The following is a 22444-nucleotide window of genomic DNA, read 5'->3' on the forward strand; positions in this document are numbered from 1 at the left end:
CAGTCACAGAGTAAAAAGAGGTGAAAGAGTAAAGTGAACGTGACAACAATTGAGCTGCAGCACGTGCATCCCACAGAGTAGAGGTCACAAGTACACTACTTTGGACACCACCAATTAGAACGTCATCACACTATTACCAAGGAAATAGAATGTATTTGAACTTCTTATCTCCTTCGCTATTACCAAAGATATGCCATGCCGTGATTCGAATTACGTCGGTTATACTCACTGAATCTACAATATTAGTCAACTCTTTTAGTATTGTTTAGTTATATTGTTATTATTATTATTCATACTCGATGATAAAGTTTTAAAACACAGTTCATGAATCATATATCACACACATCACAGTTACACTATCACGATTTTCTACATCCTCGTAAAGAAAGCAATATGTGAGACTGTTTTCGAATACGACGCATGTGTATCTTGTTGGTACGTGGGTTTTCAATTTGAAGATTGAAACTGAAGATCAAACTTCAGAGATTGAGCTGATATTGACACAAATATTTTCTCAGGGTAAAAGTAAATCATATTGATGTTGAATAACGATCAATCTAGTATAGAAGGGCGAAGTATTCTGATGCTCAATTTTCAGTTTACTAGAGATTGATAATGGTATAACAACCGAAACTAGTATATCAAAACACTCTAATATAATAGACGGAGCAGGTGTGTACGCCTAATCCTGGAGAGAAGAAGAAGAATACAGAATAGACGTTTTGACAATATCCATCCATATCATATATGGATATTTACAACAACATTACCTTCACAAGGTAAAAATGTATTATCAAATATGATTCGGTTCAAAAAAGGTAATACCGTAATACAAGTAATAGTAGTATTACATAAAGTATGATTCAAATTGCCATTTTGTAATGTGAAGAGATTATAAAGTCAAAATGACGTAAAGTTTGACGCAATCATAAAATTATTCAATAACTATGATGATCAATGCTCTTCTAGTGATTCTCATTAGAATTTAACCGATAACAATAGCTGGAATTTCATAATTTTTCTAACTATTTGGACTTTAACCATAACGTACCTCATCTGCTAATGTAATATAATCAGACTCAAAAGCAGATCTCAGAAGCACAACACCAACCTGAAACAGATGGAAAGATTTCAAAAATAAAACCAAAAGTCCAAATTAAAATGCTGAAATCTTAAACTGATAGCAAGTAAGAGGAATAATTTCATAACTTGAAATCTAGAAGGTAGAAGATATTAAATACGTTCATGTTGCATAAGTGCAAGATGATATTTCAAATTGCAATCAAGTTGTTTCACTTTCTTAATGACATGCAGTAAATTATTTAAAATTTATGGGTTTTTGTGAAGATCAAAGTTTAAATATCCATTTTGAATGAGAATGACATGCTATTGTCAAAATCTCTATTTTATTGAAACAATTTGAGATACAAATTTGGCTTGTTAAAGCATAATAAATCTCCAGTAAACTGAAATCTTAAACATTGAACAGAATAATTTATAAGTGTAACAATCGAAACTATCTCAAATTGTTTTGATAAATTAGTGGTTTTGATAACATAAGAAGTTTTCATTCGATAATTATTTAAATGTTAAGGTGCGTACAGATATACGCGCAGCAAACATGAGCAATTCACTTTTAATCAGCTGACTATATCTGTATTTTTACAGAAACGGTTAGATACAAACAGATAAATAGCTTGGCATCAGCTGATTAAAAGTGAATTGCTCATGTTTGCGGCACGTATATTTGCTGTTAATTATGGACGGCTAACAGGACTGGAGCGCTTTCAAGTTTCATGAACTCATTATAAACAGGGTGAATGGATGATTATTATGGATCAAGAATTCGTTATCTTTGATATTATTGATCAAGAATAATTTCTGGTTTAAGAAGACCATGGAATAATCGTTACCTCATACAATCAGTTGACTCATAGGACTCAAGTAAACTCCCTCTACTTTATTTTTATATGACTAATACTTAAGCCAGGAGTCAGAATTAAGTCAGACATTACCGGTTCTGAATCAGTCTTCTCAGAAAACTTCTAAGTCGGGACTAGAACGGTAATCCCCTATAATTTATACATAAAATCATTTTTAGAGTCACAGAAAAGGTCACGCTTGTTAACCATGAGTTTTAGTTTGAATTTAAAAGCGTCCATAAATTGAGTCTAGGACCTCCTCGAAGGCTCGAAGCTTGTTCACCATAAACTGACTAAGAGGTGAATGACTGTCACCATCTTCCTGGAAGACCACTAAGGATGGAATCAAGCATCCAAGTGCTGAGGGACATTAAAGTTTTATTGTTTCCGCCCTGGATTGTTACTCTTGGGCGAATCCAAACGATCTGCATTAAGCTCAGTTTGTCTTGGCCTGAATTAATGGGAATGTTAGTCGAACCAAATTATCTAGCAGGCTAGCATATAATATAGACGTTGATTATGAAAACAGGGAAGTGGAAAACAATTAAACGGTATGATAGAAATATCAATTGAATATTATTTAGACCTTCCAGAGTGTTCAACCCAAACAATGATTCATGAACAATAAGAACTGATACCCAGTTTACCATTCTAGAGAAAACTTAATGTATCTACGAGTAGTAGCCTGGGCTAGTAATATCCTGAGTAGGTAGCATTATACATAACAAATTATTTGATGAAAATAAATAGAGTTGGATCACTAAACTGATTTGCCTATTTACAGACTCCTATGACGGTGTCGTTCTGAATAAAAGAGGCATAATATAGTCTCATAATTCTGGGAGGGGAAACAGAGAAAATCAAGGAAAATAGTTCACTTGGTCCCTAATTGCATCCTCTAAACCCAAATTTCCATGTATTCATGCAATTGGATTTCATTTCATTCTAGAAAGAGATTCATGAACCAGTTTCATCAATGCCATGAATGTCGATGAATATTATTATTTATTTCATCCTGAAGCCAATCCAGGAACAATAAATACTTCAAAACTGTTGCTTGTAGTCTCGAAAATAAGTGACTGAACACATCGAATGCCGAAAGGCATCCAAGTCACTGGACATCATAATTTCAGATCATAATGCCATAAAATTTAGTCCCAATAATTTACATGTAGGTAAATCAGAGGATTTCTCCGAGCCGAAGCTTGTTATTCAAATGAGATTCTTCGAATTTATGTTTCCGCTGTTTTTGCCAGTTATGCAAATCTCCAACCACAACTGCACAATTTACCGACAAATTCAGCCACTCGAAGAAGTGGAAATTCGTATAGTTTGGTAATCTACAGTTCTATATATTCAGATTTTATAAACGACAAGTCGATTTGGAACGAATTATGATCGGCAAAAGCGCGAGCGCGAGAACCGCTCGTAATCTGCTTTGTTGTTGTAGCTCACCTCTACAGTGGTATAATTCACACTCATACCAGAAGTGTATTGTGATTTGAGTTTGACGGTTTGAATATTATGGAAAATACGAATTCAAAACAACAACAACAACAACAACAACGTGTTCAAACCAAGCGAGGACAACAACACATTAAAAAACTTACATGATCACAAAGAAGCATCTGAGATAAGTAGATTTCTCAAGGTATTCTCAAGTTTCATTTTGACAATAATCCATATTTATTTCTTCTTTTCGACTGATAACTATAGCTCTGCACAGTTTGAATAGGCAGAAGTGTGTGATAAAAAATGCTAAACAATTTCATAACCACCATATTATAGGCCTAAGCATTCTTCGTTTGAAACAACTTAACCTATTGAGCATTGTGAAACTTTCGAATTTTGATGTACTACGATTCAAAGTTGAAGCCACAAACGCATTCTTGTGGAATCACTTCTTATGCAAGAAGAGACGGAATTCATCTTCCATAGATAAAAATATTCAAATGATGATTATTGTTGTTTTGATGTGTCTTCTGATATAAGTAATAGTACAGGTTGGGATTTGTTAATGCAATTTTATTTCCATAAACTTTAGGACGTTCAACAATGAAGGCTAGGGTAGTACACATAAACATGAATTCTTTTTCAATATAGGATAAAATGTTACCATAGAGAAAAGATAGCACAAGAAGATATCTATCCCATAGGGCGTTTATGTTCCAATTTTCAATCTTAACTCAAGCCGATAATCCTAGCAGTTTTTTCGTGAAGCTATGTGACGCTGTTTGTCTCTCTGAAATCTACCGTATTTACACTCTCACCCGTCCAAAACAGTAATAATAGACAGTAATCGGCTTGAGTAAACAAAAATTCTGCTTGAAAATTGGAACTTTAACTACCTTTACATGGGATAAATTCTTATGCTATCTTTTCTCTGTGTGGTTTTCTACCATTTAGTCTACAGAACAATAGCTAAACTTAGCAAACAAGATTTTAACAACTTCATTTACTAATTAGTAAATTTTCTGAAAAAAATACACAGAAAATATTTATTTTAGGCACTGAAATCAACACATCAATGGATGCTAGCAATTTAAATTATTCGCATACTAATAACAGCTAATTATTTTGTTTACCACGACCCGACCAAACAAAAGCATTGAAAGAACGTTAATTTGTACGACCTTAACATCATTGAATTCTCAGTTACCGTCAATTAGACTACTGACAATAACAGAGAGAGGCACAGTTCACTTTTACACGACCTCAAAATTCAAACACGCAATAATAACTGACAACAGCTACAGAAACAGACTGTACCCTGGGCTACACTGCGGTATCCTGGATGGAAAATTCGTCACGACAGTATGAATGGGTAGCAGAATTGGGAGACAAGAATAATAAATGGAAAACTTGCATTAATATCATGTCAATGATCACGTGGAGTAGAACTGTATTTTCAATAATTTATTATCTCTTACAAATTACAGACAACAGTCAAACAATTACAATTAATTATCAAAAAAGTACTTTTAATTGAATTTATATCGCTGACTGAAAATTGAGTTATTGTTTTTCTGATAAATTATTGATATTTTCTTTCTGTGCTCTATGCTTTATTTCTCTATAACATTGCCATTATGAATCACTTTTACATTATTGCACTACAGTATTGCACTTTACGTTTACACTATCACACATTATTGTTGGCATTGCTATAAATAATAATCATTCAGATAAATAGACTTATTCTATAATCAACATAAATTTTAATATTTCTGTCAGAAATACTGCCAATCAGTTGAACACACCGTTGAGTTATTGCTTTATATACATCAAAAGTCAAGTACTGTAATAGCACATATAATGTAATTATACGCCATAAAAGCATTTTTTCACAAACATAAATAATGTTATATGCTTAAATCAGAGCTGTTCGAGTTGATTTATGCTTTGATTAGAGCTATTCCAGTTGAAATTTTCATATGGCTTTTAAAAAGTAAAAGTTCGTTTTGACGGTGGTTTGGAAACTGTTCCATATTTTTAGCAGTTATTAATAACCGTCAGTCACTTATCACACACGAATCGATTGACGAAATCGAAAGCGCTACTCCTCACTTTCAGATTCTCCTCGGACGTGAAACTACTACTTGTCGAAAATTACAAGCAGGAGTTGATTTATTTGCCAAGTTGTTTTGACCCTGAAGGATTCGGGTAATCATTTGAGGAAAGCTCAGTTTACTACAGCCAATCATGTAATTAACTAACGTATTATCCAATAAATTATGAACTCTCATTTGTGAAGTTGTGCTCCTGGGGGGGGTTATCTCTTATGATAGAGTCCCACGTTATGAAGCTATTATGAGAAGTTGTAGATTGTAATTCCTTCACAGATAATACGATGTTTCTGGTATTTATAAGAGCAGTCTCTAAATTCCCTCTTTTGCGAATAAATTCACAAAAAAATTAAGGCCTTCCGGCTCGCAAAATTACTGGGTTCAAACCTCAGCTCTAGCTCAGTGGTAGAAACATGAATTTTATAAATACAAATAATCACTATAAGGTTCAGTGATCGGTAATTGGTAATTCTTACCGCTGCTTCTATGAAGTTCTTGAAGAATACCAGTAAGGAAATTAAAAGAATATTTGATGACTGATTATCAGTAACCATGTACCACTAGAGAATAATCAGGACCAACTATAGTTGTTTCTAGTTGATTCTTAAAACGCTCGTCGTGAATACAAGTATTCACCAATATACCCTTTCAAAATTCCTTAGAACTTACAACGCCAGTTCTTGAAGCTCTCTGGATCCTTATATGATATAACTGGAACCTTATTAATATAATTTCTTGATATACTTGTTCTGGCTGATAGAATGAATATCATCAAAGGATGATAAATATTGAGTGCTCTGAATAAGATTAATATTATTTGATTCAATAATTTTAAATGCTGCTAAATATTTGTTGGTACCAAAACAGCTCAAACTATATAACACGAGATGAGTTGGGATATAATAAAAAATTCTATAAGTTTGTATGCTGACATAAAACACAAAATATATTCCCATAAAACAGATATGCATAAAATATTCAATATCTCTATAATTTACTTAAATAAATGTTTTCTAGAATCTGAGTAATTATCACAGGTTTCGCTAATATTCACAATAGTATGTTTCAAATTTATAAATATATTATATTTGATGCTGATATTAGACTTCCAATCAATACGAAATTCTGCAAATAAAAACCTGTTCGGTCTATAGGTTTGATATACTATACTTGGTTCAACAAACAAATTTATAATTAATAAATTAATATTCAAACATGAGATCTCAGGGATTTATATGAGTTCGGGCTGTGCATGGAAGTAAGCTTCCTACATATAATAAATAAATTTATAAATGTTCTTATGAACTATGTGATATTGTTCAACACGTGGTGACTCTTAATTTTAATTCAAATTAATTGAAATAGCGCTTTTTTGTTAATTAATACCCCACTGAACGCAGAAAAAATGAGCTCATTTGGTTTGACTTATCACTCACTGACTGAAGTTCTAGATGTTCTCGTGGATTGAATTAATTATTTCCAATAATTAATTGGGCAGGCTCCTTTTCGTCACTGCTGGGCTAACGTGTAATCCAGATTTTTATAAGTTTCTTTCGAATTAAAGCTATTTTTATGGGAATCTTTACAATTATGAACTCTTTGACAGCACTGAGTTCACAAACAATTTACATTCAACAACATACATTACATTTAAAAAAGGGTTTGGCTTAATAATTCAATAAAAAATTTTAAAAGGAAGAAGAAAAAACCCTAAACTCCATGTGCATCCTCTCGGGTCAGGATCTTAAGCCAGAAGAAAAAGGTTTTCAGAAGAATTTGCTTCTTCCTAGAATAATTCTATAAGCTACTCTCTGATTGGCCTCAATTTAATAGACTCAATACAATTGGTTGCCTTGGGAATCAGGGCTTCCTCGGCTTTACAATAGAAAAAATTAAATAAAAGAAGTTTTTATACAGACATATGGGGTATTTATCTTAAATTGAATTCATAAATAAATCGTAACATACGATTTTAATAGATAATACATTTAGTTTTTATATGAGTTTTTTATACTCTTGATTTATCATGCTTTTTTAGATTATAATAAATATTTATACAGAAATAATAGTTATTTGTATTTCTACACATCGACTTCCTTTAGTATACATAATATATCCTTTATGAGTGAATTTTATATGATTCAACCGGTCATATGGGTTGATCGAATAATCAGCTGATTCATTCAGTATTGGTTCGGATAATTATCGATTTATCCAAGATCGACTAATTCTTTTCAAAACGTAAACAAGTAACTCTAACCTCAATGTTCATGCATTTTATTTTATTTTTTTGTAATCCGCCAATAATAATTATGCCGCTTTATAATTTTTTGATCTTACCAATGGGTTCTCATAATTATTAAATCACAATAATACATGTTTTCTTATCGTTGTTGATAATGCTATTACTCCTAATCGCTAATAATACTTGATTTGAGTTGATTTACTCTTTAGATAGGTCTAACCTTCTTTCCAATTTTATAGTTCTATTACATTTTATTGGCTCATTTAGAAAGATTTGGTGGTTTCAAATTACCACGTGACACAAAACGCCCTCTGATTTCTGATTTAAAACGACAATTCGAGAATATAATATAAATTTTATGATCCAGTTGGTTTTGGATCAGAAATCATATATGTTACAAAGTCTGCTAATAACTCTACTGAGAATCTTACCTCCTAACAATTCAACAACATATACAACAATAAATAAATTCAATTCAAATACATACGCCTTACATCGGCCAATCTCCTTCTACACACAATACACAATATAAACTATCTCCTCCTCCATACATAATATAAATCTTTTTTCTAATCCACGCTCTGCCCTCAGGCCAGAAGCACATTTGAATGTTGGTGCAAAATCATTGCCAACCTAACAAACTGATAATTCTCCGACTTGCAGAGTATAACATATTTTCTCCCTCAACATAGAACAGTGACTTGTACATTTTCATTTCATTCTCTTGCAGAAATTGGGCTTTGTTTTCATGTAATGGATATTTTTAAAGATAATCTTTGGTAGGTTTTATCAACACGAACTTCTTATTCCTCTAATACATTGAGACTTGGGATTAATGCTTTTGGTGGTAACTATGCGGTTTGATCATTTGGCGGATAATTTTAATGATTTTCTTAATAGTTTATACATAAATAATAATAATATAATATTTCTATAATATCTCTACATGCAATTCACATTTATATGACACTTGATCTTCTTATTCGGGGTATCAACTTTGATGATTTAATAGGCATTGACTATTCTGGTTTTCGTAGTGTACAGTTGGTTTACGTTGGCTTCGGCTTGTCACTTGTCGCCATCTTGATGTTTCTTCCTGCTACATGAAGGTAAGTTGGCTTTTTAACATTAGAAGTTATTTATTCTCTTGTTTCATCAATAAGAAAGGTGTTAAAAAATGGTTTCTAAATTTTTTATTTCTTTATTTTCAGGTGTTGTTGTTCGAAGTGGATACTCGTCTGCGAAATAAGTGTGTTGCCTGGTGTTTGTTTGGTACGTATTTGTTGACAGGTAGATCCATGAATCCAAATATTATTGTTTATATTCTTATCGCTTATTGTCTCGATAATACGGTTTGATATTAGAAATATTTTCCCACCAAGTTAAATTTGGTTTGCTTTCTTCATACAACTGAACGGTATTACGTTCAGTTACGGCTGCAATTTTGTACGGTCCAGTATAAATATGGAAGAATTTTCTGGTAGTTTTTTCCAATGCATTGGATAATCTATGGCTTTTTAAAAGTATTTCATCTCCGACACTGTATTTAAATTGCTTGGATTTATTATCATGATAATGCTTTCGCGAGGTCGCTGACCTTTCTAATCTCTGTTGTACAATGTGACAGATGTCTAGGTTAGGATGAGTTAAAGCATTCGACGGTGGGAAATCTATTAACTTTTCAATAAACATTTTATTTCTTTCTCCGAAAATAACCTCTACTGGTGTATATCCTGTGTTTTCATTTATGCAATTGTTGAAACATTCTTCCAAGAACGGTAGATATCTAACCCAACTTTGATGTTTTTCAGCACAGTACGCCCTCATGAATCGTGAGATTTCTGCCATGCGGCGCTCCACGGGGTTCGAACTAGGAGAATATGTGGAAGTTCGAGATATTTTTATATCAGCCAGGTCAAGTATTCTTTTCCATGGTTTGCTACAAAAATATGATGCATTATCTGATAGGATGCGCTTAGGTTTTCCTACTTGCGGAGTCCACTTATTCACTATGCAATTTGCTAGGACTTCCCCTGTTAGCTTACCGATGGGAAAGAACATGGTGTATTTAGAGAATGTGCATGTTAATACGAATATATATTTCTTCCCATGTTGTGCTAGGGGTAGAGGACCATAAATGTCGGCTGATACTAACTCCAATGGGGCGGTCGGCAATATAGGTATCATTGCTCCTCTGACTTGATATTTTAAATGTTTTGTTTTCTGACATAGGTCGCATGCTCTTAACACTTTGACTACCTTTTTGTGCATACCTTTCAGATAACAGGCTTCTTTTAGTGTACATATCGTTTTTCTTACTCCAAAGTGGCCAATTCTCTCATGTGTTTCCTTAATCACTTCTTCCGCTATTTCCTTAGGTATTATGATTCTCCAATTATAACCTTGTGGTGTGGTGCGGTGAAATAGGAATCCACGGTATCGTGTGTACTGTCGCAGGTAGTGGGGCGTTTCAGATGGTACTTCCTCCAGTATTTCTAAAATTGGGATAGCTTGGGGTCTTCTTTTTGCGCATTCTGAATCCTTCTGGGTGTTAGTGTATTCTTGTAGACTTGAGGTTTGATATTTTCGGGTATGGTATGCTTTCGTCCATTTCCATTGCATAGCATTTCAGGTTTGTGTCGTTACAGTAAGTGGCATCTAATTCTCGGGATAGAAAATCGGCTGTTTGATTTTGCTTTCCTGGTAAGTGTGTGAGATCGAGGTCAAACTCTTGAAGAGCGAGAAACCATCTTGACAGTCTGTTGTGGTTTAATTTAGCTGTTTTAAAAAATGTAAGAGCTTTATGGTCGGTATTGATATAAATTTTATTTCCCAACAGCAGCGTGCGGTATTTTTTACAGACTTCTACTATACTTAGTAACTCCTTTTCTGTAATCGAATAGCGTCTTTGTGCTGGATTTAGGGTTTTACTGAAAAAAGCTAGTACTCCTTTGTCTCCTTCGGCACTTTTCTGAAATATTTCTGCTCCTATGGCGTAATCTGAGGCGTCTACGTTTATGTAAAATGGCTGGCTCATATCGGGATGACTTAATACAACTATTTCAAGGAAAGCTTCTTTTAATTCTCGAAATATCTTCTCTTCTGCTTCTGTCCACTTCCATGCTTTGTTGGTAGATAGTACGTGACTTAATTGGGCAGTGTAGTGTGACATACGGCTGTTGAAACGTCTATAGAATTGAAGAAATCCAATGAATTTCTGTAGTTGCTTTCGGTTGGTTGGTGAAGGGAATTTTCTGATGGCTTCTAATTTACTGCTATCCTGGGAGATGCCGTCCGGGGTGATGATATGTCCCAAATATTTGACTTGTTGTGCAAAAAATTCGCATTTTGATAATTTCAATTTGAGTCCACATCTGATGAGACGACGAAATATTATATCTAGGTGTTGACAATGGTCCTGAATATTTGTTGAAGAAATAATTCCATCATCTACGTAGAGTGTACAGAAATCCGTGACATCTTCTCCTACGGCTTGACGAAGGCAACGAATAAATATGGCCATGGCGTTCCTCAATCCAAAAGCTAGACGAGTGAAGCGGTAATTTCTTCCGTTGAATAAGAATGATAGATAATCTCTTGATTCTGCTGCTATCTGGATCTGCCAATAACCGGCGCTTAGGTCAACTGTAGAGTATACATTCTTCCCACTAAAGGTTTGAAGTACTTGTTCTATCTGGTCTGGGCTCTCACGGTCATCTTCCAAAATGCTGTTAAGCGCTCGTGCGTCCAGACATAATCTCACGGTACCGTCTTTCTTAGCAACACAAACAATTGGTAAGCTATATTGAGAGCTTGATGGTTCAATAATCCCCAATTCTAACATTCTGTCTATCTCTGCTATAGCTGCCGGGCGGTATGTAAATGGTATTGGATAAGATTTTCGGTAATAGGCTTCATGAGGTTTGACTTTGAGTCGGCATTCAAAATCTTTAGCTAGTCCTGGTTGTTCTGAGAAGACATCTCTATTTTCAATGAAAACCTTCGCAACACTGTTTTTTGTATCTAGATCCCATTCAGCATAACAATTTATCCTATCCAATAATTTTTCAAACATTTCTTCAGAGGAAACCTCTTTATCTATCACGCCGTCATCCTTCGTTGTTAAACTCAACACTTCAAAATGCTCCATGGTTTCTTCCATTTCATGAACTCCCCAAGCTCTAGGCACGCCTTCCATGTGGTATGCAAATTGTATTATCCGATTTTCTCCAGGATGTCTTTTTAAACTGAGAGGTGTAATAATTTCGGTGGTGGTGGTTTCAGGGCTTGCATGAAATTTCAATGTACGGAAATTCAAACAGGTTCGGAAATACTGTAAGAAATCAGCGCCTATTATCATTGATGGACCTTTGACTGGCAACACCAGGAAAGTATATCCAAATATAACTCCTTCTATTTCCACTTCTAAGAGACATTGAGTGGTTACTCTTATTCTTCTGCCAGGATTAATACCGGAAATGTATACATTGGTAAGGGGTAGTATAGCTATTGCATGTTTATCTTTGATGTTCGAAAACATATCCTCTTGTAATAAACAGCATTGCGAGCCACTGTCAATCAGGGCTTGTAGTTTAGTCCCATACAATTTGCATTCGATATAAGTTTGTAGCTGGCTGTCTGATGTCACATCGGTGTCGTCAGGTTTTCTAAGAGTGTTTCACGCTGATCGTCCCGGAAAGTGGTGTCTATGTGGAGAGGTTTGGCTTGTTCCTCTAATTTGGTAGATGAATAATTATCCTTTGCTTTGGGGGTATCATATAGTCATGTAGTTTTAGAAGTGCTTATTTCTTGATTTGGTGGTGGGTTGTTTGCATGTTGATTTTGGGTTGCTTTTGTTGTATGTGCTACTGTGTAAGATGTATTTGTTCGGTTATGGTTTTGGTGTGTCTCACTTGGATTTTTGTGGTCTCTATCTCGCTTGTAATTATTTCCATTTAAACGATCTCTGCCATCATAATACGCTCCTCTATCCTGTTGTTTATTATTGTAATATTGCGATTTATTTCTAGAACTGTTTTCAAACGATTGACCTCTGCCAGTATTTTCGGGGTATTTTTGATATCGAGTGTTTGCTCCGGCATTTGACATTTGATTCTCACCATTATAATTTTTCCTGAAGCTGTTGCTATTATGATGAGGAGAATGATTGGAATCTCCTGTACGGTCATTTACCTGGCTGGATTCAGAAGTGACGGATTGGATACAGTGTAAATGTTCCATTAATTCTTTGCAACTGGAAATCGAAGATACTGCTAGTGTCATGCGAACATTGTAAGGAAGCTTTTTTGTTAATATATTTGCTAGTGATGTGTCCGCCAAAGATTCGTCTAGTTGCGAATTCTTACACATCATCTTAGCTACGAATTCAGTATATGATTGTCTGCCTCTATTATCATATGTGCATGATATAATCTCGGATAGTGCGTCCATCTGTTTACGTTTACTCCAATACTGCTGCAGGAATTGGGAGATGAAGTCCTCCAGGCTGTTGATATCTCGCATCCGGCTCTGGAAAAACATCAGCGGCTCGCCAAGTAGTAGACTGGACAGTTGGAAACGCCATACTAACCAAGAGGTGGGTATCAGTTCCTGAATAGCTTTTATTTGATCTATGAATGGTCGGGGTTGCATATGACGGTAGGAATTATCGAATTTTCCAAGACTTTGAAAAAGTTGAGTGCCGTTTACTGCTTCATTCGGTGTATACTGCACTCGACTGACCGGGATATTTTCCATACGTGTCTCTATTCTGGAGACTCGTTCTTCATTTGCGATCCATTTATCATTCATAATTTTCTTATGTGTATTCACTTCATTATACAATCCGGTTAGCTTCAACTGCTGTCCGCCTATAGCATTCTCCAACATGCCGTATCTCTCACTTGATTTTGCCCCCTCCTCCGCTAAATTTGCTATACATGCCTGCACGTTACTTTGTTCCTTGACTATCTCTATTATTTTCTTATTATTTTCCTCCACTTTCGACTCTATCTCGCCCTTATTTTCTAACACCTTTCCCATGACAGTTCCCATGATAGCGGTGCCCAGCTCCTTACTCAATACATCCACCTGTTTTTTAACTTCCTTTGGTACGTCATCCAACCGTTCGTTTATCTGACAGGTGACGTCATCTATACGGGTCTCTAATTTTTTGATGATTGTAGATTGCGTATCTATTTTAATGTCTATCATATTTTTCATTTCTTCCTTGAATTCAGAGAATTTTCCCTCAACTTTCTCTTCCATTTTTTCCACACTTCCTTGTACAGCTTTGACATCTTTTTGTATGATTTTGGTATTTTCTTCCCCTTTATCCTGGCTTGCTTTTATCTCTTTCATCAACTCTGCCATGGCTTGGTTGATCATGAGTTTAAACTCACTCGAGGAATCATTCATTAGGTGATTTGTAACACAGCCAACTGAAGAGTCTAAGGTAATATTGCGTTTTTCCAGGTTGGTGGCGGCGGGTGGTGGTTGACTGGTCATGTCAGATGGCGATTGGGTGGCGGCACTCTCTGTTCCCTCGGCGACGCTTGGAGCGATCTGCGGAGACGCCGGTACCGGGTTGGACGCCCTCACTCCCTCATCTGGACTCTCATCGGAATTAATCGTGTCAACGACGTTATCGATCTTCGTAGAAGACAATTGGGCCAAGTTTTGCGGGTCGAAACTGATGGAGCATATGCTGCCTCCCTCTCTCTCTCGTGGGGTCTCCGCTGCATCGTCCTGGGGCTGTTGATTTGCCGGTGTCGTGGCTACATAGTTTTGGGGATGTTCGCTGAAGTAGGAAATTTGCGAGTTAGCCGGCGACTGGTTCATGGTGACGTTATTATTGAATACTTCGAGTAAATAGCCAAGTGTGTTGCCAAGTCTCAGGAATATTAAAATGGATTCAGTGATAGTGCCTATTCTGGATAAAATTGTGTTGTGTTGAAGTTTCAAGTGTCATATACATATATTACAAAAAGACCTTCTAGTGCTACAGGTACGCTTATCAACATAGACAGATATGGCTTACAAATTACACTAATATAGTTCTTAAAATTTTAATTAGGGTCTTATCCTCCTGAATAACGATAGTATTATAATGCCTCAAATAACCTATAACCCTGGTCAGCATACAATGTCTAGATTCAAAGATCAAAAATCAAAATTTTACTATAACTTTTATGGAAATTTCCATCCAATTTTCTCTATTATGAGAATTATGTTCTCAAACTCGTGTGATACAGTTTGTCTGTATTTATGCAGCTTGAAAAATTTTAATTTGAAGAGCAACTCAATTATTTTAGCCAGAAACTTACAATAGATCATCAGATATATCTTGTCGAAACAACTTCAGATTATGTTTCTTGCAGCTTTCAGTTTTATCAATAATTTCATTAATCATTGATAGTAAGATTGAGTAGGTAAGCTTTTCATCATGCTCCACTGGTTGGGTGCCATTGTGTGAAGTTGTGCTCCTGGGGGGGTTATCTCTTATGATAGAGTCCCACGTTATGAAGCTATTATGAGAAGTTGTAGATTGTAATTCCTTCACAGATAATACGATGTTTCTGGTATTTATAAGAGCAGTCTCTAAATTCCCTCTTTTGCGAATAAATTCACAAAAAATTAAGGCCTTCCGGCTCGCAAAATTACTGGGTTCAAACCTCAGCTCTAGCTCAGTGGTAGAAACATGAATTTTATAAATACAAATAATCACTATAAGGTTCAGTGATCGGTAATTGGTAATTCTTACCGCTGCTTCTATGAAGTTCTTGAAGAATACCAGTAAGGAAATTAAAAGAATATTTGATGACTGATTATCAGTAACCATGTACCACTAGAGAATAATCAGGACCAACTATAGTTGTTTCTAGTTGATTCTTAAAACGCTCGTCGTGAATACAAGTATTCACCAATATACCCTTTCAAAATTCCTTAGAACTTACAACGCCAGTTCTTGAAGCTCTCTGGATCCTTATATGATATAACTGGAACCTTATTAATATAATTTCTTGATATACTTGTTCTGGCTGATAGAATGAATATCATCAAAGGATGATAAATATTGAGTGCTCTGAATAAGATTAATATTATTTGATTCAATAATTTTAAATGCTGCTAAATATTTGTTGGTACCAAAACAGCTCAAACTATATAACACGAGATGAGTTGGGATATAATAAAAAATTCTATAAGTTTGTATGCTGACATAAAACACAAAATATATTCCCATAAAACAGATATGCATAAAATATTCAATATCTCTATAATTTACTTAAATAAATGTTTTCTAGAATCTGAGTAATTATCACAGGTTTCGCTAATATTCACAATAGTATGTTTCAAATTTATAAATATATTATATTTGATGCTGATATTTAGACTTCCAATCAATACGAAATTCTGCAAATAAAAACCTGTTCGGTCTATAGGTTTGATATACTATACTTGGTTCAACAAACAAATTTATAATTAATAAATTAATATTCAAACATGAGATCTCAGGGATTTATATGAGTTCGGGCTGTGCATGGAAGTAAGCTTCCTACATATAATAAATAAATTTATAAATGTTCTTATGAACTATGTGATATTGTTCAACACGTGGTGACTCTTAATTTTAATTCAAATTAATTGAAATAGCGCTTTTTTGTTAATTAATACCCCACTGAACGCAGAAAAAATGAGCTCATTTGGTTTGACTTATCACTCACTGACTGAAGTTCTAGATGTTCTCGTGGATTGAATTAATTATTTCCAATAATTAATTGGGCAGGCTCCTTTTCGTCACTGCTGGGCTAACGTGTAATCCAGATTTTTATAAGTTTCTTTCGAATTAAAGCTATTTTTATGGGAATCTTTACAATTATGAACTCTTTGACAGCACTGAGTTCACAAACAATTTACATTCAACAAACATACATTACATTTAAAAAAGGGTTTGGCTTAATAATTCAATAAAAAATTTTAAAAGGAAGAAGAAAAAACCCTAAACTCCATGTGCATCCTCTCGGGTCAGGATCTTAAGCCAGAAGAAAAAGGTTTTCAGAAGAATTTGCTTCTTCCTAGAATAATTCTATAAGCTACTCTCTGATTGGCCCTCAATTTAATAGACTCAATACAATTGGTTGCCTTGGGAATCAGGGCTTCCTCGGCTTTACAATAGAAAAAATTAAATAAAAGAAGTTTTTATACAGACATATGGGGTATTTATCTTAAATTGAATTCATAAATAAATCGTAACATACGATTTTAATAGATAATACATTTAGTTTTTATATGAGTTTTTTATACTCTTGATTTATCATGCTTTTTTAGATTATAATAAATATTTATACAGAAATAATAGTTATTTGTATTTCTACACATCGACTTCCTTTAGTATACATAATATATCCTTTATGAGTGAATTTTATATGATTCAACCGGTCATATGGGTTGATCGAATAATCAGCTGATTCATTCAGTATTGGTTCGGATAATTATCGATTTATCCAAGATCGACTAATTCTTTTCAAAACGTAAACAAGTAACTCTAACCTCAATGTTCATGCATTTTATTTTATTTTTTTGTAATCCGCCAATAATAATTATGCCGCTTTATAATTTTTTGATCTTACCAATGGGTTCTCATAATTATTAAATCACAATAATACATGTTTTCTTATCGTTGTTGATAATGCTATTACTCCTAATCGCTAATAATACTTGATTTGAGTTGATTTACTCTTTAGATAGGTCTAACCTTCTTTCCAATTTTATAGTTCTATTACATTTTATTGGCTCATTTAGAAAGATTTGGTGGTTTCAAATTACCACGTGACACATTTCAAGTAATAGTGTGGTTTGTAGCTTCAGTTCATGTTTTTTGAAGAAGTACATTGACATTTATGGAGTGCAATTTTTATTCTTTGCCATAGAATCATGGTTTGACAATACGGAATATATGATAGGTAATTAATCAACAACACATTGAATAAAAACGACTTGATATTGTCAGAACCACTAATAAATTTATAAAAATATTAAAACAATTTGAGAAACTAGTTTCAGTAGTTACACCGTTATCAACACAAAATACAAAATCTACAATAGAAAACCAGAAAGTCTTCACATCACTTCACCTCCCTTGTTTTTTACTTGTAGTTTTTGTATTTTCTTTCATCAACCTGCCAATTCTCTCATATTCACCATTTGGTTTAGTTGTCAGTACTATATTTTTCTTCATTTGTTCGCATGACGGTTCCCATGACCATATTTGAAATTCTGGCAATAGCACACTATTGAACTGGCAAATAGAGCTTAGCCTACTGTATTTCAAAAGTTGGCACATATAACTGGACAGAAAGCTATTTGCAATTTACTAGAAACAAAACAGCAATATCACGAGGATACAATCAAATTAGTGACCTAATTATACCAGCATCAGCTAGCAATTTTCATATTTAAAATTCAAATGCGACAGCACAGATTTAATAACCTGTTTTGCCGTAGAGGTGGGGTGGGGGTGGGTTCAGTAATAGCTAACTGCCAGTGAGATCGGGACGTAATTTGCAGAGCCATTGCGGTGCGAGTAAAGTATTTACTTTTATGATGCAAGCAAGCAGTTGCCCTGAAGAGTTGCCATGGGAGTAAGTAGATGGAGACAAGTCGATAGCGAGACGAGAGGTGCGCCAGTGAATATTTAACAAGAGAATATTCGTCTGCTTATGAACGGCACACAAAATACTGTATCAAGAAATTGACCCAGTTGCAAGTCATCTCGCCTAACTCGATTACTGAGTACCGCTTCCTCGGAGGTCCACGGCCCACGGTCTCCTGGTCCCAGGCGCAAAACTTAGCGGCAACTTCGCCAGCTCCAATTCCCAGAGACGCTCGCTGCCGTACTTGCAACAACATCAACTTATAAGGAATCTTTCAAAGTGGCCAACTCCATTTGAATTTCAATGCATCGTTTCGGCAGGCAACCGACAAACGACTTTCCCATCGCAGAATGCAGTACACACACACACACACATACACACACACACACACACACACACACACAACACCAACACCCTCCACTCTCTCCCAAGATAATCGACAAGTTTTAATTGATTAAGAGTCGACAAACTACCAAGTACGTCTTGGTAATTACTTTGTTAGATGTCTCTACTTTATGACTTCACCTGATCGTTGGTGGTCCACGTCCGTATAAGGTATTAGGTATAGGTCCGTATATAAGATATAGGTATCAGGCTGATCAACACTGCCAATACCCACAATACTTTCATTGAGTCACTACAATGAATTACACTATGCAGGTATGTCATTAGTGACCGTTCTTTAATTGTATAGAAAATAGCGGCATAAAATTCAATTACAATCGTAACGAATCCGATTATTCCATCAATTTCAAATTGGAACTCTTGGATTGGAACTCTCTCTTGGTTCAGAAGAGAGGATGGTAGTTAGTAACTCACTCCCATAATGGATTTTTCAATATTAATCAAGGATAAGAAATGAAATCCGCAGAACTAATAGACAATAAACTCAGATTTATATTCAAATCAGGCCCACCCAAGGGATTAACCTGTTGGAATGTAGTTTTTACTAGATTTTTAAGCGAAAAATTCATAGAAAATTAAATGAAATTATAGTACAATATTAGATTTTCATTTTTTAAGAAAGCTTTTTGTGGAATTAAAAATTTAGCAATAAATTTACAAAAAGATGAAATTGGGCAATATGGTATCTACGGTTAGCAGTGTGTTCTTATGAATCAAAATGCTGAATTATTGAAGGCTATGAAATGTATGAGAGATTCTATCCAATTCTAACCGACATAAGTACAGCTCTAGTTCAACATTTAATCTGGTGAAAAATGCTGAATTATTGAAGGCTATGAAATGTATGAGAGATTCTATCCAATTATAACGGACATAAGTACAGCTCTAGTTCAACATTTAATCTAGTTAATCATTTTAATTATTTGTTCTTTGTATCTAAATAAATAAATAATAACACTGGTACAGTCCTATAAGTATGTGAGAATCAGCCATTCATTTTCTAAATTGAGCTGTACTGTTATAGTTAAATCACAAGAAAAATTATTATTGAGATTTCATACCAATCAGAATGATATGGTAAAGCCATGACAAATTTGACAAAACGAGGATTGAAGAGACAAAATTGATACATGATAAACATAAAATTAGAGTACTACTGATAATTAGATAATTATAATTGAAAGAGAGTTGCAGATAACCTGTTTGGAGGTAGATCAAATTTTCGAAACAATGAAACAAAAGAAAATAATTTACAATTCAGCTCTATTGTTACACTAACAGGAAATTTGTGAATAAAAGAATCAGCAAGCATTTGAAACCAATTGACCACTGGCGTATAATAGTTTGAAGGCTGCCACAATTTGCCGACTAACAAAGGTAAAAGAAGGTAGTTCCGGTTCCGGTGATTTGGTAAAAAGCAGTGCAATTCAAAAAACAAAATGATAATAGTTGCAGCCGCGAGCAATGGAGCAGCTGATGCAAAACAGAGACAACGACAGAGTGCATGATGGCAGCCAATTTAGCAGCAGAAAGGAGCAGGATTGAGGATGTGAACAGTGTCAGGGTCTCTTCAGGATGGCGCGTGATCCTGGGATTATCCTGGACCGTCTGCCACTAATTGTAATCCTTATCATTCGTCCTGAATAGGTGTGAGTTTAGCAGACGTCTCCCATTGTTCGCTCGCCCGGCCGTAAAAATAGGCCTCGAGCGTACTTGACACGATCTAGCGTCCAACAAAAGAGCAACAGCTGAAATAACAATTCATGGGAATCTAGAGAAGACAACTAACCTAAATTGCAGTTGTATGTATTTGGGACAACAGTTCACAAATCAAGGTTTCTATTATTCTCATGTTGTAGAAAGAGTATAAAAATTTCCCGTGCGGACTTGAATAATTCAATTGAAAATAAAGGATGAGAGTGTATTAAGTACCGTAAACGGAAAGAAAGTTGATGTACTTGACGTTGTAAGCAGTAAGCTATTGTATTACAGATTGAGCTGTGAATTAAAGACGAACGACTATCCAAATACAGTAGAACTGTATGAACATTTCTACAAGTATATTTATGCATATTTTATCTATCAAATCCAACTTGAGTTAAAATTCTACAAAGTTGAAGGACAATATTATTCTAGTGAAGTTTATTGCTATTTCCCAATTTCAACAACGATAATCTGATGAAGTGACAAACTTAGAAGAGTTTTCATTACTCGATAAATGTATTCAAGAAAAAAAGCTGCGCTTTGAGACATATCCTCTAACTCAGCGGTTCCCGACCTGGGGGGCAGGTGAGGATTGAAAAATTGGGATTCTCAGGGAGGCTTGGATCTAAGAAGGGTTAAGAGCCCCTGCTCTAACTATCCAGTGTCAGAGTAAAATATTTTGAATTCAAAGAAAAGAAAATATCACCTTTCTTTAATTTTCAAACTCTACTTTCAATGAACTACACTTTTCGCTCACAAACAACACTTTTCCACTAATAACGCAGTCATAATCGCAAATCCAAGTAATTTGCCGCACTCCAAATAACTAATGTAACCGCTATAACGGCTCGAGTTCAAACAAAACTTGTTTTTCGCAGCGATATTTCAACCATCCACCGAAATGGCATTGTGTGCAACTGGAACAAGGAAGTTGATGTATACGTTCGGTTGCTGTAGCTTGCTAATGCTGGAGGCAGCATGTGGAGCAAACATGCATATTATTTACTGTTGAGAATGTAGGCGTGGGTGGGGGGTGAGGGAAGACAACCACCTCAATGATGTTATTATGCCACGGGATCAATCCAAACCAGAAGATAAGTGTTCCTATTCCGCTTCTTACAGCAGCTATGGATAAATGGAGGCGCGGCATGGACTTAACTGCTGCATGGAACAACACTGAGCTGGAAGATTATATTTCGACGCTCTTCCTTTTTCACTGCAAGAAAAAAGATAGGGATCAAGGAATACAGCGAGAAAAGTCGGGCGCCAGAGACAAACGCTACGATATTTTTCTTTCTGTTCTCGCTCGTCGTCTATTGTTATTCCACTATTTTATCCTACTCCTGTTCCCTCTTATTTTTTCTATATTTATTTGCAGGAATACAAACGGCTTCAGGAAACGTTTCAAATAAATTTCAGTGGTCGACGAAACAGAACGGACCCAATTTCTTTCAACGATTAAGCGCGTTCAAAGTGACAAAACTAAAAAGCTCCACATAAATATCTCAACAGTGTAAAGTGATTGTAGTTGCAGAATAGATTCACAGCCTATTATTCTAGGAGGACGGTCCAGAGAAGCTATTCTTGTTCACAAAGGCGTGATGAGATCTTCTTAATATTGGATACGGAAAAAGACTGAAATGAAATGAAGTTGATAAATCAAGTGTAACGGATGAGATGAACTCTTCCCGAATCCCTGAGATGAAAGCTTCTTCGAAGAAAGGCAGTAGTGACAATATACATTATTTATCTATGCATACAACATATCTTTCAATGGTAGATTAATTGCTATTAAAATTGTTAGGTGAGATTTACGAGGTCTGACTAGTCTGACAATAATTTAATGCAATATTATAATATTACTATTTACAAATCAAATTACTTTTCATTTCATTGTTTAGATGATTGAATCTAATATTATTATTAGTTTGCCAATCATAGAACTTTAAA

At 34.9% G+C, this 22444-nt stretch overlaps 2 protein-coding genes across 4 annotated transcripts in view; one reads left to right on the plus strand and one right to left on the minus strand.

Annotated features, from left to right (window-relative positions):
• Positions 1-22444, minus strand: part of LOC111064083 (semaphorin-1A) — a 95624-nt gene that overhangs the window by 57539 nt on the left and 15641 nt on the right. The gene's annotated exons all lie outside the window — the stretch shown is intronic.
• Positions 8628-10229, plus strand: LOC120349781. 3 transcript variants are annotated; one of them, XM_039420490.1, is made up of 3 exons: positions 8628-8842; positions 8945-9023; positions 9545-10221. In XM_039420490.1, exons 1-3 carry the CDS (start codon positions 8837-8839, stop codon positions 9868-9870), a joined length of 411 nt encoding a protein of 136 aa, XP_039276424.1. In that variant the 5' UTR covers positions 8628-8836; the 3' UTR covers positions 9871-10221. The 3 variants fall into 3 exon arrangements, 2 of the variants coding, with proteins under 2 accessions (XP_039276424.1, XP_039276425.1); XM_039420491.1 differs by having other exon boundaries at positions 8945-9005; positions 9545-10220; XR_005570411.1 differs by having other exon boundaries at positions 8628-9005; positions 9550-10229.

The sequence above is a fragment of the Nilaparvata lugens genome, chromosome 2 (genome assembly GCF_014356525.2).
Source record: "Nilaparvata lugens isolate BPH chromosome 2, ASM1435652v1, whole genome shotgun sequence".
Lineage (NCBI taxonomy): Eukaryota > Metazoa > Arthropoda > Insecta > Hemiptera > Delphacidae > Nilaparvata > Nilaparvata lugens.

Bases quoted from the DNA above. Each gene is read 5' to 3' on its own strand.
- LOC120349781 (XM_039420490.1), top strand. The intron at 9,024-9,544 runs GTAGATCCATGA...GATGTTTTTCAG, and splicing joins TGGTACGTATTTGTTGACAG to CACAGTACGCCCTCATGAAT.